Source organism: Canis lupus, chromosome 17 (assembly GCF_003254725.2).
Source record: "Canis lupus dingo isolate Sandy chromosome 17, ASM325472v2, whole genome shotgun sequence".
NCBI classification, from domain to species: Eukaryota; Metazoa; Chordata; class Mammalia; order Carnivora; family Canidae; genus Canis; species Canis lupus.
Window position 1 is genome coordinate 19,417,337 of NC_064259.1, and position 18,790 is coordinate 19,436,126.

The 18,790-nt window shown below is 46.1% G+C and overlaps 1 protein-coding gene across 3 annotated transcripts in view; it reads left to right on the forward strand.

The window, feature by feature from the left end:
- Positions 1-18,790, forward strand: part of EFR3B (EFR3 homolog B) — a 94,092-nt gene that overhangs the window by 35,519 nt on the left and 39,783 nt on the right. For all 3 annotated transcript variants that reach the window (XM_025454481.3, XM_025454482.3, XM_025454483.3), the window contains exons 2-4: positions 4,002-4,078; positions 5,087-5,214; positions 14,371-14,521. In XM_025454481.3, the coding sequence (XP_025310266.3) occupies positions 4,002-4,078; positions 5,087-5,214; positions 14,371-14,521 (356 nt within the window). The remainder of the gene's footprint in view (positions 1-4,001; positions 4,079-5,086; positions 5,215-14,370; positions 14,522-18,790) is intronic.

Here is an 18,790-nt window from a genome sequence, read left to right on the forward strand (position 1 = left end):
ACTTCTCGGGCCTTTTTGGGTGTCCACGGGCCTTGGTCAATGGGGCAAGCCCCACTACGCTGTACCAGCCAGCACAGAGCAGTGGGCAGCGGTGGAAGGGCTCGGCTGACCCGGGGGTGGGGAATGCAGAGGGGAGGAGAGTACTGGTGAGCCTTCACTGATTGCAACCGCCTGGCCCTGCTTCGTGGGCTTTGCAGCCACCAACTCACTTTGACCTCCCAACATAACAGCCTGGTGCCACAAGCCCAGGACACTCACCAATGCGGTGTCATCACTTGCTCCAGGTCATGCATCTCAGAAGTAGCCGTCCTGGGATTTAAGTAGAAGCTGTGCTGTGGGGCCCCTGGGTGGCTCAGTCGGTTAAGCGCCTGACTTCAGCTCAGGTCATGATCTCCTGGGTCCTATTGATAGAGCCCTATGGGCAGGCTCTGTGCTCAGTGGGGAGTCTGCTTCTCCCTTTGCCCTCCCCCAGCTCCTCTGGCCTCCCCCTGCTGGTGCATGTACATGCGTGTGCTCTCTCTCTCTCTCTCATTCTCTCTCTCTCAAATAAATAAAATCTTTTCTTTTTTTTTTTAATTTTATTTATTTATTCATGAGAGACACAGAGAGAGAGACAAAGAGACGCAGAGACACAGGCAGAGGGAGAAGTAGGCTCCACGCAGGGAGCCCGACTTGGGACTCCATCCCGGGTCCCCAGGGTCACGCCCTGGGCCGAAGGTGGCGCCAAACCGCTGGGCCACCCAGGGATCCCCAAATAAAACCTTTTTTTTTTTTTTAAAGATTTTATTTATTTATTCATAGAGACACAGAGAGAGAGAGAGAGAGAGAGACAGAGACACAGGCAGAGGGAGAAGCAGGCTCCATGCAGAGAGCCCGACGTGAGACTCATCCAGTGTCTCCAGGATCACGCCCTGGGCTGCGGGCGGCGCTAAACCGCTGCACCACCTGGGCTGCCCAAAACCTTTTTTTAAAAAAAGAAAGAATGGGATGCCTTGGTGTCTCAGTGGTTGGGCGTCTGCCTTCGGCCCAGGGCGTGATCCTGGAACCTCAGGATTGAGTCCTCCGTCGGGCTCCCTGCATGGAGCCTGCTTCTCCCTCTGCCTGTGTCTCTGCTTCTCTCTGTGTGTGTCTGTCATGAATGAATAAATAAAATATTTATAAAATAAATAAAATAAAATAAAATAAAATAATAAAAAAAGAAAGAATGAACGAATGAAAACCCATGCTGTTGACCACTCTGCCTTGAGAGCCCTCAAGGGGTCTGAGGAGGTCAGAAAGAAAGAACAGACTAGGAAGAAGCAGTCAGGAAGCGCCCCGAGGGACGCCTGGGTGGCTCAGTGGTTGAGCGTCTAACTTTGGCTCAGGGCATGTGGGTCTGGGATCCAGTCCCACATCGGGCTCCCTGCAAGGAGCCTGCTTCTCCTTCTGCCTGTGTTTCTTCCTCTCTCAGTGTGTCTCTCATGAATAAATAAATAAAATCTTTAAAAAAAGAAAAAAGGAAGCAGCCTGAAAGCAATGCCAGCTCTGCTGATGAGGGGGCACCTGCATTCCTCTCTTATTATTTTAAGGCCTTTTTACCTCTTCCTGTCTGGTGGGTAAGTGCCCTAGGGCCTTGAATGTGACTGGTTCCCACAGAGGGGTGGGTGGGGGGCCCTGCCTGGTGGTTCCTTGAGTTCTCTGTGCTGGGAAAGGCGCATTCCAGGCAGAGGCACTGGAGCAGAAGAGTAGCTTGAGGCTTATTCCTTCTAGAACACAAGAGAGCAGGAGACCAACAGGCTGCCTGGTTTCTACAGGGAAGAAACAGAGCCAGTGTCCCTAAACCAAACTACAACTGGGCCTGCTGCCTGTGGGAAGCAGCTCCTGGTCCCCCTGGTAACACCAAGAACCCCACGCCCCCTCAGGGTCCCTGCACAGAGGTTTCTGCCCTGAGTACCCAAAATTGGCTTGTGCTTCCTCAACAAGCCTGAGTTTCTAGCAACCATGAGTTGGCCTCTGTCCAGCGCAGATCCTGTCTCATAGGCCTCTCAGAGATGTTTGAGGAAGGGACAGGCCCTGTGGCTTTGCCACCCTAGCTTCTCCTGTTGCTCTTTCCTCATTCCCTTAAGACACAAAGGCCCGGTGCTCCTGGTCTGGGGACAGTGACAAAAGAGGCTGCCGGGAGAGTGTAGGGCAGGTCCTGTGGGCGTCTTGGGAAGAAGCCTGCTGACAGCTGCCCTGGGTATAAGTCAAGGTGGCCTAAGGGGGAAGGAGAATGGGTTTAAATCCCAGGCTTGCAGGCCCAAGACAGAGAACGCCACCCCTGGGTGCTGTTCACTCATGAGAACTAGCCCCAGCTGGCATCCAGAGCCCTAACGCCCGCCACCCCCAGGCATGGGTAGAGGGGAGATGAGGAGATGCCAGGCCAACCCAGTGAGACTGAACCTGGACAGCCTGGCTCTGCAGCCGTGGCTCAGTTCTACTGCCCCCCATGCATGGGGTGGGGGTGCTGTTGGGGGCACACAGCTCCCCATGAGGGGTGACATGAATCGGTTATGTGATATCTTGCCTTTCTTTGGCGCACCCCTTGGCTTCCCCAAGAAAGCACCCATTCCTTTGTACCTGAGTCACCCCAGGGCCCAAATCACTGCTCCTTCCTCCTCCTGGCACCACTGCCCTGCACCCCCTTCCGATCAAAATTCCCAGAAAGCTGCCTTTCTCCGAAGCTGTAAAGCTCTTTGTGTGATTAAAGTAATTCCCACTAAAGTAATTCATTCTTTTCTGAATGACCCGTAGGCTTGATCCTTCTGTGGTGCATTTGCATTTCAACTGGAAAGTTTGTACAAGCAGAATTAAGCATTAATTGGGAGAATGAGGGAGCAATTATTCTGGGGAGGGGTGGACTTTCCCAGGCCCTTCCCTGCCCTCCCCTCGGCTCCTCCCCACAAGGCCCACTCCCCCCACGGGACAGGGAGGGGTGCGGCTGAGATGTGAAAGGCAGGATCCCTGGGCCCCCGAGGAAGGTAGAGCAGCAGCGCTTCCCAGATGGTTGTTTCCTTTGTCCACTGAAAGTTTTGATGGTGGGACCTACAAGAGTCAGCTTCTTATTTTCCCAAGGTTTGTTCTATTACTGCTGACTTCCTAACACCACCATCTCAAGCACCTGAAGACAAAGAAAGAGGTCATGTCAGACAGTCTCCTCCATGGAAGAGATTCAGCTTTCTAAAAATGTACCACGTTGTTCTTAGTCTTTTGCCACAGACTGGTGAACACTTCGTGGGGTGGGGGTGCTGGCCTGGAGGACCACGCATGGCCTGGCTGCCCGCTAGGACCCCCACCTCACCCTGAAACACCACCCTTACACCGCATTAAAGATGCATTTTCAAATGTTAATAATTAATAGTCATGTTAATTTATCATAGTTTCATATAACATTCTATAATGGAAATGCCTCCAGGGGATGGGATGGTGGAGGAGATTGAGGAGAGAGAATAGAAGAAGTGGGGTGCCAGTGAGGAGCAGGAGGAGGAACAAGCATGCCTCCAAGCTGTGTCCACCTTCTCAGGATGCCAGGGGAGGTTCTTGGGCTGCCGGAGGCAGGTTTGCAGTCCTGCCCCCAAAAGTGTGTGTGCATGTGTGTGTGTGTGTGTGTGTGTGTGTCCACCTGAACATGCCCGCCCATGTGCCAGGAACATATGTAGGGGTGGCACCTGACCTTTAGGTGAGCTCCCAGCCCTCAAAGCGCTCCTCCACACCTGGCTTCATGAACAAGTGCTGGTATCATGCTCACATATGCTCCTGCGCTGGAGCCCCAAACAAAAGACGCAAAACACAAAGGACAAATGTTTGGAATGTGGGCAAGCTGTGGGAGACAGTCACTCCAGGGCCCCTGGCACTCTAGGGGAGGGATCTTTCTGCTTCCTGACATGGGTTTGGTTCCTTACAAGCCACCTTGGCCTGGTTCCCAAGTCCCCTCAGCCTGCCTAGGAGGCTACACTCACAGGTTTATCTTCTTGCCGTTGTAGGTGTGTGTGGCTGCTGCGGTGCTCTGCGCCCCAGGTACAAAAGGCTGGTTGACAACATCTTCCCTGAAGATCCCGAGGTAGGTGACACCTCCCCCTGGCATCACCTCCTACCGCCTCACCCCATCCAAGGCTGTGAGGGGAAGGCCCCTGCCTGTGGGCCTGGTCAGTGGGGAGAGCCAGCTGGGGGCCTGCAGGCTGAGGAGATTTGGCATCTGCAGAGGGCTTGGGAAGTTGGTTTTGGCACACTCGGAGCCTTTGCTGTACCACTGAGACATCCTTCTCACTCATGTCTCCTCTCTGAGTGATGGTGCCTTGAGCAAACTCTCTTGATGGTTCTATTTCCCTGCTGTGTAGTGGGAGCACTTCCCTTCTTGGGTTTTGGCTCAGGAGCCCGTGTCTTCTCTGTGGCTCCCTCTGGCAGCTGCCAGGTGTCTGGATGAACTCACGCACGCAGAAGGCCTGGCTTCTCGGCTTCCCAGCCGCCCCTCCCTGCTCAGGCTGCGTGACAGGTTGTGTGGTTTTGGAAATGTCAGGATCTGATGTTTTTGATTTGCTCTCCAGAAATCAGTGACATCTTCTTGATGAACAGTTGAAGGGCCATACTTCCAGCATCCGCTGGAAAATTTCCTAATTGCTGTTGAGCTGCCTTCTTTTCCTGTTCATGTCTTGGTGCTGGATACCCAGTACATTTTAATTCTGATTGCTTTCAATGAAGCCTTGTCATTCACTCACACACACACACACACACACACACACACACGCGTGCGTATACACACATATATACAGGTGCATATATATACACAGCCACATGTACCCCCATACATATATATATATACATAATATATACATTTATGCCACTATTCTAATTTATAGCTGGCACACTTTGGGCTAAGTTGTGAGTTCTTGGGAGGCAGGAATGATGCTTTAACCATCTCTATATCCCTGACCCCACATAGCGGGATTTGTCACATACAGAATGGCACTCTGGAAAATGGTTATTGAATTGACATATTATTTACCGTTAGACTTGAACCCTTCTAGCCATGGAATGGTCATGGTGCAACATAATGGCCTGTCTTTTACAGGATGGCCTAGTGAAGACTAACATGGAGAAGCTGACCTTCTATGCCCTCTCAGCTCCAGAGAAGCTGGATCGAATTGGCGCCTACCTCTCTGAGAGGCTCATCCGTGATGTGGGTCGTCATCGATATGGGTAAGAAATGTGAGAAAATGAGAGATATTTTCAAAAATATTATATTTTTAGGGCAAAATATAGGATCCTTTTATGAAAATGATAGTAGACTTGGTCATTGAGCAAACTAGGAAAACAGGGACTGGGCCTGAGGGAGAGTTGCATGTGTTCCTGCAATGGCAGAGTAAAATTTGATGTTGCTGTCAAGATGTAGGAAGAAGGGGATATTGGCTTTCTAGGAGCACCTCTTTTTACCCATTGTGTCTCTATTTAGAAGCCTTCACCATTTACCCATTGTGTCTCTATTCAGAAGCCTTCACCCACAATCTGGGGCCTTGAAATGTTGGTCTAGTCCAGAATCTGCAATTATTCTCATCAAACCAATAAACTTACAGTCTTAAAAAGCAGAGTAGGGGAAGGGGGTGTCTGGATGGCTCAGTTGGTTAACTGCCGACTCTTGATTTCAGCTCAGGTCATGATCTTAGGATCTTAAGATCAAGCCCCGCATTGAGTGTGCTTGGGGTTCTCTCTCTCCTTCTCCCCCTGGCCCACTTCCCTCTCTCTCTAATTAAAAAAATCAGACATTAAATATTAAAAAGGGCGGAGCCATCTACATTCTAGGGAGAAGGCAAGGTTAGGGGTAATTTGTCCATTGAAAATACACTTAAATGAAATATTTATCAGTCTTCTGAGAGGGAAGGACTTGCTATGTTTAGTAAAGAAATCTGAAATGAAATAACTGATCAGGGATCCCTGGGTGGCGCAGTGGTTTAGTGCCTGCCTTTGGCCCAGGGCATGATCCTGGAGACCCCGGATCGAGTCCCACATCAGGCTCCCTATGTGGAGCCTGTTTCTTCCTCTTCCTGTGTCTTTGCCTCTCTCTCTCTCTATCTCTCTCTCTCTCTCTCTCTCTCTCTGTGTGTCCCTCATGAATAAGTAAATAAAATCTTAAAAGAAAAAGAAAACAACTGATCAATAGATTTAACTGTTTAAAAAATTTAAATATTTTGCTGTCAAAAAAAGAAACCATCAAAATTTAAAAGAGAACAAAAAAAGTGTTTTGAAAGAATAAGACAAAGGATTCAAACTCATCTATTGGTTGCATATAACAAATGGTGGGGCTGGAGTGGAGAAAATTAGTCACTAAAAGCTGTGAAGCCAGAGCCGCAAATAACCAATTCACAGAAAGAGGAAGAAGAAATAATAATAGTCAACAAACTTATAATCAAAGATGTGGCTTGAAATACTAAGAGAACATCTTCACTTAGCAAACTGATAAAAAAGTATTTCTAGGGGCACCTGGTGGCTCTGTCAGTTAAGTGTCTTTGCCTTCAGTTCAGGTGATCCTGGAGTCCTGGGATCAAGTCCTGCATTGGGCTCCCTGCTTAGCAGGGAACTGGCTTCTCCCTCTCCTTCTCCTGCTTGTGCTCTCTCGCTCTCTCTCCCTTTCTCTGTCAAATAAGTAAATAAAAACTTGAAAAAACAGTATTTCCAGTATTAACCAAGGAATGGCAACATGGGGGGCAGTTTCATACTTTTCAAGAATAAGTACAAATTGATTGAACCTTTTTAGAAAGTAATTTTGAAATGTAGATCAAATCTTCAAAAACATTTATGCCCTTTGGTCCACTAAATTCCTTTTCTATTCTTCTATCCCAAGAAATCAATCTTAAATATAAACTAGCTTTACACACAAATATGTTCATTATGATGTTTTTTATAATAATGAAATAGTGAAAATTAATGTCCAATAAGAGGAAAATGGTTTAGCAAATTATGATTAGTGAAATATTATCTATTCGATAGAAATAATGTTCATAAACATGCTTTCCACATAATAATGAAAATGCCTTAAATAAATGAAAAATAGAATATAATTTGATAGAAATGATATTCATAAACATGCTTCCACATAATAATGAAAATGCCTTAAGTAAATGAAAAATAGAATAAATAATTATGTATATAGTATTTTACAATCAAGTTAAAAAATAGACAACAAATCTCAATGCCTAGAAAATATAGTAAAAACAATTATGCCATAAATGTTAGGGGTGCTCTTTTTTGGAGCAGTGTGTTTAGGTTTGTGTGTGTGTGTGAGCTTTGTTTTATGTCCTATCTACCTTTTTTGTGTATTTCCTAAATGTTCTCTATTAAGCATGTGTTACTTTCCAACAAGAAGAGTGAGCAGCAGGACCTACTGTGTTTGCTGTCCTACCTACACCACAATTTGGAGAATTTGTGTAAAAGAACCCAAAGACATCCCTGGTGGCATTGCTGATAGGGCGGGTGGTGGGGTAGATCTAGGACAATTGTTCCTAAGTCTTGTTGCTTAGGCTATGCAATGGCTATTCCCCATATATCCATCCTCTACTTCTTCCTTTCTCCTGCTGCAGACTCCAGATTATGGCAGCATTAGAAATTATTCCCCTGCTTCATCTCTCTTGTTCCAGTTCTTCCAGACAAGATCTTCAAAACGAAGATCTGTCTCTTTAAGAATAAAATCCAAGTTCCTCAGCTTAATTTCTGGGGACTTCTACAACCTGCCCCTAGGTCATGCTCCACCAGCCATGCCTGCTGCACCTGCCATGCCTGCTCTAGACCCACTCCAGATAGACCGGCTGGCGATCACCACTGGCTTTCTGTACCTCACACCTCTCTCTCAAGGGGCAGTGCCCTTTCCCCTTGACCCCCCACCATCATCATGGGCCCCCGCCACTGCCCATCAGCCCTACCACCTGCCAAGATACCTTCTTCCAGGTGAGGAAGCCAGAATGAGCCCTGGAGGGAAAGGTGTGCATTGTTCCAATAGGGTGTAGAGGTCCAACCTCTGCAGGATCCACCAGCAAATCTGAAATCAAACTATCCCTAGGAGTAACAGCAAGACCGGAAACAATACATTTCTATCATCATCTTATAAAATGAAATTAGGCTACACGCTCAATAAAAAGGGCACAAATGCACTGTACGTGCTGATTATATAAATCGCCTTGACATATTATAAAGCATGCTCAAGCAAGTAAAAATGACTTTATCCTAGATTGAACCTAAAACTAATATGCTAGCAATAACATTACACATTTAATACTAATTTTATCTGCCCTCTCTGCAGTGATGGTTCTCAGTAAAAATGTCCTGTAGCCAGCAGAGCCACTTCGAATCATATTCTACTGCCCTTAGAACTGCAATTCAAAATTGGTATCATTCTGTTAAAAATAGTCATTGCAGCATCTAAGTATTTAAAGGCTTGAAGGCCTCACTGGAAGCTTTAATCATAAACATTTGGAGAAGAAAAATCTGTTAGATCTGATCTCCTATTCTTTCTCCTTGCCCGCCCCAATGCCATGCACATCATTATTATCTTCCTAGTCATCAGTAACTTCCTGATGGCAGCTCTGGAAGAGCAAAATATCCTCCTTCAGGCTCCGGGGCTGTGTCCCCCGTCATCACACAGGTGTCTGTATTTATGGTTTGACCATTTATGGATGACACAAACCTTGGGTGTTGGACTCAGTAGCAGAACTGTCCTCTTCTACCCCACTGCCTCCCTGCTTCATCACCCCACTCCAGTCGTGTGCAAACTCTGCCTTTATATGTGTTTAGCATCCAGGATGATAACCAGATGCAGGCAGGGAGAGAACAAGGTGTGAATTCCAAGTTACTGCTCATTGACATGGGCCATGATGGGCCGAGATGTGCAGAGGAGCAAAAAGTGAGATTTCCCTCTATTTTTCTCCATCTTTGTACATTTTCCTTCCAATTCAGCCCAACTGCTATAACACCCCTAGAAACTGGAGAGCACGGGGCAGCGGGGGTGGGGCACCGAAAGTGCCTTGTGAGACTCAAGATCAGTTGGCAGTGACCACAGAGCTCTGACCATATACAGATTCTATCAGGTTCCTCAGTGCCTAGAGCCTGGAGGGTGGAGATCCCCAAGCCAAAGAGGGATGGGCTTACTCCCTGAGGACCTTGACCCCAGACCTGATTTGGTGGGACTCCTAAGAGACACGCATTTCCCAGGAGGAGCCTGAACAGGGTTGGAGGATGGCCTTGACCCTTCAGACAGAGATATTGCAGATTCCTACTAGAAGAGGAGCTTTATCCTTTCCTCCCCTGGCTGAGGTCAGCCCCTACTTTTGTGTTCCTAAAACCCAGAAGTTTCTGTCCAGGAGTGGGGCTGACCAAGTCCATTCTAACTGCATAGAATGAGAGGTTCTCTGTTAAGGCGATTGACTTCTGAGTGATTCTTGGGCAGTGACTGGCCCTGTCTAAGCTGTCCTCTCTCTCCTGCCTTCCAGTCTTCATCTCTGAATTTGCCTGTCTTCTCCCACCCACCCCGTTCCCAGACTCTACACCTGCTCCTCCTTTTCTGGAGCTCAGTGCCTCTTGACTGAGCGTAAGGTGTTTGAGCAGAACCAGCTGCCTATTCTGGAATTCAATATGAGATACTTCTTGCCTCATGCCCTGTGTGTTCTCCTCCATTGTTATAACTCACCTCCTGCCTTGGCACTCACCCCTGAGTTCCTGTTGTCACCGATCAAGTGTCCTCTCCCAGTGTCGGTTGCTACCTGTGAACCCGATTCTATCTCAAATTCCATGGGTTCTGTCTTCCTCACCTGCTGGGAAGCCCTACGAGTACATCCAGGACCCTTGGTTGTCACCTGCTGCTGCAGTCTGTGCCCGCTCCTGCCCTTCCCCCTTGGGCCCTTGGGGCAGGCTCGTCCTCACCAGCTCCCTCCTGCTCCTCGTTCTCAGTCAGGCCAGTTCAGTTTCCCAGACCTATTACTATGCTGGACTCCTTCCAGGACACCGAGCCCAGATCAGATTTCTGCTGAGACCGACCCATCTGGCCCTGGTCCTTTGAGCAGCCATCATCCTGAGAAGCTCATGCTCTATTCTCCCTGAGAGGATGGGCCCCACTACAGGTTGTATCCAAGAGGGCTATGGTAAGGTCAGACCAGCACAGAGAGCTTTGAATCTTATAAGATACTTTGAAAAATTCAAGTTCATAATTACAATCCTTCCATCATTAGTATTAGGGCACCACATGAGGGACAAAGAAGAGTGTATTCAAAGAAGTAGGCCCTCAACTGCCTGACTTTTCACTTTCTCTGCCACCATAATTTTCACTTTCCATCAGAATTTCCACCCCTGGTTAGTAGCCAATTTTTCTTTTTTCTTTTTCTTTTTATTCATTCATTCATTCATTCATTTTGTTTGCAAAGGATGGTTTTACCTTATTAGGATTTTCTGGGAATATTTTACAGGAAGAGGAAAAGCAGTGATCTAAACTCTGGAATTTGGGAAGCCTTCTAGTTTCTTCTCGTGCCAAACCCCACCCAACCTCTTCCTTTCCCTCATTTGAACTTAGTGAACAAATGGTGAAGCCCTTCATACCTAAGATGCTGGGATGATTCATGAGAGAAGAGAATTCTGCTCTCCTGCCACCGTTGCCCAAACGTGGCCAGGTTCGTCTGCAAGGAAAGCGTGTCTCTTTCGGAAGGGCCTCAGCCAGGCTGCTTCCCAACCACATGGGATTCAGTCTGCCTCACTGGCCAGCACAGCCGACCTGAAACATGCAGGGACTATCTGCAAAGAATGGCAGGTTTCCTGGACTGTGATGGGGATGGCCTCTGAAGAGCAAGGCTGTCGTGTGCCAGGAATGGCCAGCCACTCCTACCCCCCGCCCCACCCTTGCCCCAGCTGGGACTGGTGGCTCCTGTGCACTCCAGGAGCTCTAAGACCAATGCTGGCTTTATATTTGAAAGACATTCTGTAGATAAGAGCATGACCTGATCCATTTGTAAACATGCCCAGAGATGATCATTAATAGTGCTTAATATTATTAAATAATAATTTAATAATAGTAGACTCAGTTCAGTAAACACTTTTCAAAAATGGACAGGACAATTTCAGAGTAGGAAAGCTGTTTTTCTTACGATTGCTCAGTATAAAAGTTAGCTCAAGGGTATCTAAGAAATGGTATCTGATGTCTTAAAAAAAAAAAAACGCAATCATTGAGGAGATGCCACGGCTGCTGTTACTTTATATGTTTGGATTTGCAGAGCTGGCTCATGTGCCAGGCAGTTTGGACACATGATGTCTGAAACTGAACAGCTGCCATAAGCAGCGTTGTGCGGGTTTGTGTTGTGGCCTCAGGGTACCTCCAGAAATCACCTCATAGTCATACTTTTTATCTATTTTTTTTATTCAACCAAACTTTGTTTGAAAAAGAAGATAAGCAACTAGCTAATCAAGGCTTTTCAAATATCTGCCTAACATTCCAAAGATGGGTATGACTGGGACTGAGGCATAAAGGAGAATAAATCTTTTCATTCATCCTTTATGATATGCCTGGCATATGAACCTGGCTTTCGAGCATCAGGCAGCTTTCACACTTTAAAAGCTCGTGCTGACACATCCACCATAATCTTTCAGACAAGTCTTTTGCTACTTGCTTTTGACTTGAAGGCATTAATCTGATCCCTCAGCACCTCTGTTAGGGTGAGGAGTTCTCTGCCCACTTTACCTATCGTGCATTTCTGTGTAAAAGGAAGTACTATTCTAGTCCACATGGTGTGGCTTAACAAGTAGGAGGATCAAGGCCCTGGAACAGCACGTGAGCTCACACATGAGTCCGCAGGGTTCTTAGGATAATCTTCCCCTCACAGGATAGAATCACTTCCAGCTTCTCTTCTCCTTCTTATGAGATCAGTCGCTGATTTGCTTTGGATTGCTCGGGATTTGCTTTTATTTGCATCATGAGGCTCCCCAAGCACTCCCAAACCTGATCATTAGGTATCTGTGTTATTTGTGTAAAAACTCAGTGGCTCCAGCAATATGGAAGAGGTTTTGTCCTCTCTCGTGTCATCGTCCAGTCTGGCTGTGTGGGCTCTGCACCCTGAGGCTGTCCAGAGACTTCCATGTCTGGGACTCCAGGTATTGCCACTCCTTAGCTGGCAGGCAAAGGGAAGGGGAGGACGTGGAGGCCAATCCTGTCCTTTAAGCAAGTGACGCTGACATTGTTCACCTCACTGTCCCTCATTTTAATGGCAACATTTCACTCACGTGACCTCAGCTAGCCGCAAAAGGGGCTGGGAACTGATCCTGGTGAGCAGTCACAAGCTCAGCTAAAATTCCTAATTACTGGGGAGGAGGGAGGAAAGAGATTACAGGAAAGACTTCTAGCATTCTGCCTCAGAAACCTAACTCCCCCCCAAAAATTATAAAGATTTTAACTGGAATGATTTTGGACAGGGCACCTGGGTGGCTCAGTGGTTGAGCATCTGCCTTTGGCTCAGGGCGTGATCCCCGGGTCCTGGGATAAAGTCCGGCATCAGGATTCACGCAGGGAGCCTGCTTCTCCCTCTGTCTATGTCTCTGCCTCTCTCTGTGTCTCTCATGAATAAATAAATAAAATCTTTTTTAAAATAAATAAAAATAAAATTATTTTGGACAGATTTGCAACAGTGTTTTTGTCAGAAGTTAAACAATAACCTTTTCCATTGAACACCTACTTTGTTTTCTTTCTTTCTTTCTTTCTTTCTTTCTTTCTTTCTTTCTTTCTTCTTTCTTTCTTTCTTTCTTTCTTTCTTTCTTTCTTTCTTTCTTTCTTTCTTCTTTTAGAGAGAGCAGGGTGAGGGGCAGAGGGAGAGGAAGAGAGAGAATTTTAAACAGGCTCCAGGTCCAGTGCAGAGCCCAATGTGGAGCCCCATCTCACAACTCTGAGATCATGACCTGGACCAAAATCAAGAATCAGAGACTCAACTGACTGAGCCACCCAGGTCATCTGTTTTCTTTAGTGTGCAAGTACTTTATAAGGAGGACATGTACCCTTGATGATATACCTCACCTGACCATGCACTCATGTCTCCACCACAGAACACACGTTGAGTTTGGACTCAGATGTGCACTCCTAATTCTCAATAGGAATTTGATTTGTGGCATTTTTCTTGGGATTCAAGAGAGGCATTGAAGAAGACAAGCACCAGCCAGGATAATCAGGGGTTGTCCAACAAAGGCTAGTTTGGAAAGGATTGGATATTTTTAGCACGGGGAAGAAAAGAGCAAGAAAAATGGGATTGATCTTTTCAAGTGGTTGAAGGGCTGGCGTGTAAAAGGTATAGCCCTGTCTTTTTACTATTCCTGAAAGTAAAATTGTGAATAAAGGATAAAGTTGTTAAGGTTTAGCTTGAAATATAAAGAAGTTTTTATTTGGTTGTCAAAAAATAGGATGACCTGACTTATCTCAGAAGCCATTCATCATTGGGCACTGCGTATTTCTGGTTTCCAGAGGTATTCACTCAGGTTCTAGACTTTAGAGGGAATAAGTAAGTCAGTAAGGACTTAGAATCCTCCTCATTAGGAAAAAAGATAATTTTGTTCCGTGTGTATTTTACTCTGTGAGGTACAGATGCTCCCGAGGTATGGTATGCATCGCCTAAATATCATACTGCCTGCCATCAACCATATGTGTGATGATCATAGGACTTCTGAGGTCTTCAAATGCAATACCTGCAGATTTTATATTTCTTAAACTTTGCAGTTGACTGGTCTTCAAGCCCATCTCAGATTCTTCAAACGTCCTTCCTAGAGCTCTTCTCTTCCTCCCCCTGGAACCATCACCCTTCGGTGGAACTCTTTGGGATGTCCTGTATGATTTTCTTGTAGCATTTCTTATTTTCCCTTTACAGGAGATATCTTTGTGTTTATCTTGTCCATCTAACTTGAGGCTCCTTGACTTAAAGGGCTTCCTCTTTCCTTACATCCCTGCACTAAGACAGAGTTTCTCCTGTGGGTGCTCAACAAACACTTCCTGACCTCAGATCAAGGAATTCTTTGATCTCATTGGGTTTGGGTTCAGAATTTGCTCTTCCAGGCATCAATCCTTTCTGCTTATGTCTATTAATGAAATGGGACACTTCGTCTGTCCTTCATCTGTAGAATGAGGGACTAGGGGGGAGCTGGTCTCCAAGCTCCCTTCCAGCTCTGGTTCCTTCTGATTCTTGGTGCTGGACTGGAGTAGGCACTAGTTGGAATGGCTATTCAGACATTGGCAGCCTATTGGAAGAGCCTCAGTACCCAGATTCTGGCCATATGGTCACTATGCTGATCGTCCCAGTCATGCAACGAGGGTGGAATGAGCATGAGACCCAGTGATGGTATTGCTTTCCCCAGGTACGTGTGCATCGCCATGGAGGCACTGGACCAGTTGCTCATGGCCTGCCACTGCCAGAGCATCAACCTCTTTGTAGAGAGTTTCCTCAAGATGGTGGCCAAACTGCTGGAATCAGAGAAGCCCAACCTACAGATCCTTGGCACCAATTCGGTAAGGAGCTGCCCAGGGGCTTGGGAGTGGGGAGGTTGGGGTGGGCATGGAGGATGTCTGGTTCAGCCTTGCTCTATTCCATTCCTATTTGGTCCCTGACCCTAAGTACCACTCACCTCTTATCTTAGTGCCCCTCTTTGTGTGAATAAAGGGCTATTTAGTTTTTTTAATTTAAATAAATATATAATAAATAAAACAAATGTTAAAAAAACCGGATAACTATAGTAAAGCATATGATTCAGAGGTTTTTAATATGTTCACAAGGTTGCACAACTACCACCACGATCTACTGAATTTATCTTTTTAGACTGGTGATCTTCAAACTTTTTTTAGTAAAGATTTTTCCCTTAAATAATTTTATTTTTTATTTATTTTTATTTATTTTTATTTTTTTTATTTTTATTTATGATAGTCACAGAGAGAGAGAGAGAGAGAGAGGCAGAGACACAGGCAGAGGGAGAAGCAGGCTCCATGCACCGGGAGCCCGACGTGGGATTCCATCCCAGGTCTCCAGGATTGCGCCCTGGGCCAAAGGCAGGCGCCAAACCGCTGCGCCACTCAGGGATCCCCCCTTAAATAATTTTAAGTGGGGGCCCCAGTGGATATAAAAATAGATGGAAAGGGAGCCATTCCTTTGAGGGCAGGGGATGGCCCATGCCCTCACAGCTCGGCCCCAGGCTCCATGAGGCATACTTTGAAAGCTGTCCAGCTTGTGCCTCTTTCAAAGAAGCACAGGAAAGAGCCATCAGATTAGTGGAAAGATCATGGGGAAGCAGGAAACGGTGTTTCTGGCTTAGTTCTGCCCTTGCCCAGCTGGCTAACCTTGAGTGGGCTATCTTTTATGGACCAGTCTTTTTATCCATACTGTGAGCTGACTGAACTTGGTCCAAGCTTTGCAATGCTCTGTAATGCTGGTCTCTGTACAAGTGGTTACTGTCATGAGAGGTTATGGTTTGAGGAGAGAAGAGTTATCAAATGTGTCAAGAACTCCCCGTTTAATATTTATCTACATATACCTGAATATCCTGCTGGCTTTCTTCAGTGTCTTTTTTTTTTTTTTTAAGATTTTATTTATTTATTCATGAGAGAGACACAGAAAAACAGGCAGAGACATAGGCCGAAGGAGAAGCAGTTTCCCTGCGGGGACCCGCCCGATGTGGGACTTGATTCCAGGACTCCGGGATCACTACCCAAGTTGAAGGCAGATGCTCAACCGCTGAGCCACCCAGGCACCCACCTTCAGTGTCTCACCATCTAACTGTTCCATCCCCTTCAGGGCATTGCTTTCAGCTCCAGGCCTTCAAGCAGCTCAGTGTTAAAAGCCCTGATACGCAACGATTTTACAGATATCACAAAAGAAAAGTTAAACGTTTGCCCTCTTAACCTTCTGGCCTGAGTTTTCTGAATTTTTATTGCAAGGATCACAACTGCTTTCTTGTTCCACAGAAGTTGATTTAACCAGAAGATAGTCTTTAAATTTAATTTTAAGGACCCCAAGTAGCAACTATTCCCTTCCTTTTCTCTCTCCTTAAGCCAGCTGCCTTTGACAAATTACATACATATACAGTAGCTGAGGGTGAAGCCCTGTGTCAGGTTGCCCTGGCAACAGCTCCAGATACTGTTTCATTTATCCTGTTTAAGAAAACTATAGCCTAGGAGAGAACATCTGAATGGAAAATAAACCAGTCATCATGCATCCAGAGGGCCTCTCCCGCCGAGGGACACGGAAGCCAGAGCTATCTTTCCCCACAGCAAGTCCTGGCCCGGGGTAGGGGTTTTGTTAGCTCCAGCCTTGCAGATTCCTAGATTCCCCATCACAGCCAATCACTGCCTCAGCAACAGTGAGTCAGCTAATGATTCCTGTACTGCACACAATGAAGGTTATATAAGGACAGGTGATTATGAGTAAGGTAAATCAAATAAATGCAATAGATTCAAAGCCCAGCTTTGGAGGCAGCTTTTGCTAGTGGCGCCCCTGAAACAGATGCTCTTTCGAGCTCACAAAGCCTGGGACCTCCACAGGCCTCCCCTAGGACAGTGTTCTTTTGCTCCTCATCATCTTAGAACTGCCAGCATGCTAGCACTTGATGTAGTCCTAGAGGGTCTAGCCTCAGAGTTTCAACAGGTTTTCATGGGGGCTTTGAGGTCTCCTGAGAGGAGGACTAGAAGGATCCTGTGTGGAAGTTTGCAACTTTCATTTGGATAAAGGGTTTTGCTGCTAGGAAATTAACAGAAAGACACAGAAGGAGGGAGAAAGAGAAAGAAAGAGAAAAGGAATTTTCCCATTGATGCTAGTAGCAGATCTGGGGACCCCTGACACCCTGCAGGGAACACCCTGTGCAGGGTTCCTCCCTCCTTCCCTCCCTTCCTTCCTTCATCCCTCATAGAAATTCATCCAGGTTGTATTTGATCACCAGCAGGATGACATTGTGCTGAGACTTGCCACAAAATCCAAATTTGCTAATACCACTCCTGCATGCTGCATGCAGTAAAGTGTAATTTTTAGAAATTTCTGTGATACTTTCAAGCCCTTAATGAGAATATCTGAGTTTTGGAGGATGATAAGTGACCAGGGAAATCTGGAGAAAATGGGGAGCCAGAGCCAGCTAAGCTCACTTTGCTTTTTCCAGGATTTACATTTGCATACCTGCCTCATTGCCTGATGAGTACAATCCTAGGGGAGGCCTGTGGAGGTCCCAGACTTTGTGTCTCAGGGACAGTAAAGTGATCATGTGTCCTGACCTTTTGAAATCACTCTCTAATGATAAACTGAAAATACTAAGTCTGAAAATGCCAAGGTCCCCCATATGACCAATCCAGTATATTAGCCTAATGTATACAAACAGTAAACTCTTAAGAAGATTCCTGGATTACAGTTTGCACTTTTGTCCCTACATCACAACCTATACAAAAATTAACTCAACATAGACCAAAGACCTAAATGTAAGAGCTGAAACTATAGACGCACTAAAAGAAACTAGAGGGTTATGTTTTCACGATCTAGGATTTGGCAATGGGTTCTTGGATACAACATCAAAAGCAGAAACAACAAAGAAAAAATAGACAAATGAACTTCATCAAATTTTCTGCATCCATGGACACTGTCAAGAAAGTGAAAAGACAGGGGATCCCTGGGTGGCGCAGCGGTTTGGCGCCTGCCTTCAGCCCAGGGCGCGATCCTGGAGACCCGGGATCGAATCCCACGTCGGGCTCCCTGCATGGAGACTGCTTCTCCCTCTGCCTATGTCTCTGCCTCTCTCTCTGTGTGTGACTATCATAGTAAAATAAAATAAAATAAAATATTAAAAAAAAAAGAAAGTGAAAAGACAACCACAGAACGGGAGGAAATATTTACAAATCATGTATCTGATAAGGGTCCAACAACCGGAATGTATGATAAATTCTTACAACTAAACAACAGAAAAACAACCCAATTAAAAACAAAATGGTCCAGGATTTGAATAGACATTTCTCCAAAGGAGATCCACAAATGGCCAAGATACACATGAAAAGATGCTCAACGTCACTAATCATGAGGGAAATACAAGCCAAAACTGCAGTGAGATACCATCTCCCAGCCACTGGGATGGCTATAAAATTTTTAAAAACCAAAAAACTGGGATCCATGGGTGGCTCAGCGGTTTGGCGCCTACCTTTGGCCCAGGGCCCGATCCTGGAGTCCCGGGATCGAGTCCCACGTCAGGCTCCCGGCATGGAGCTTGCTTCTCCCTCCTCCTGTGTCTCTGCCTCTCTCTCTCTCTCTCTCTCTCTCTGTCTATCATAAATAAATCTTTAAAAAAAACAAAAAACAAAAAACTATAAATGACAAGTGTTGGCAAGAATGTGTAGAAATTGAAACCCTCATACATTGCTAGTGGAAATGTAAAATGGCATAGGCACTGTGGAAAGCAGTTTAGTGGTTCCTCAAAGTTAAGCAGATAGAATTACCACATGACTCAGCAATCCTTCCTAGGGATCTACCCCAAAGAACCGAAAACAGGTACTCAAACAAATTCTTGGACACAGATGTTCCCAGAAACACTCTTGCCATAGCCAGAAGATGGAAACAACCCAAAAGATCACAGTGTGTGATTCCGTTTAGATGAGATGTCCAATCTAGGTAAATCCACAGATACAGAAAGCAGAGTAGTGAGTTCCCAGGTCTGGGGAAGTGGGGAGCGGGGGTGACTTCTTCGTGGGTACTGAGGTTCCTCTGGGGATGATGAAATGCTTTTGCTGCAAAATGTGAATGTACTAAATGGTACTGAA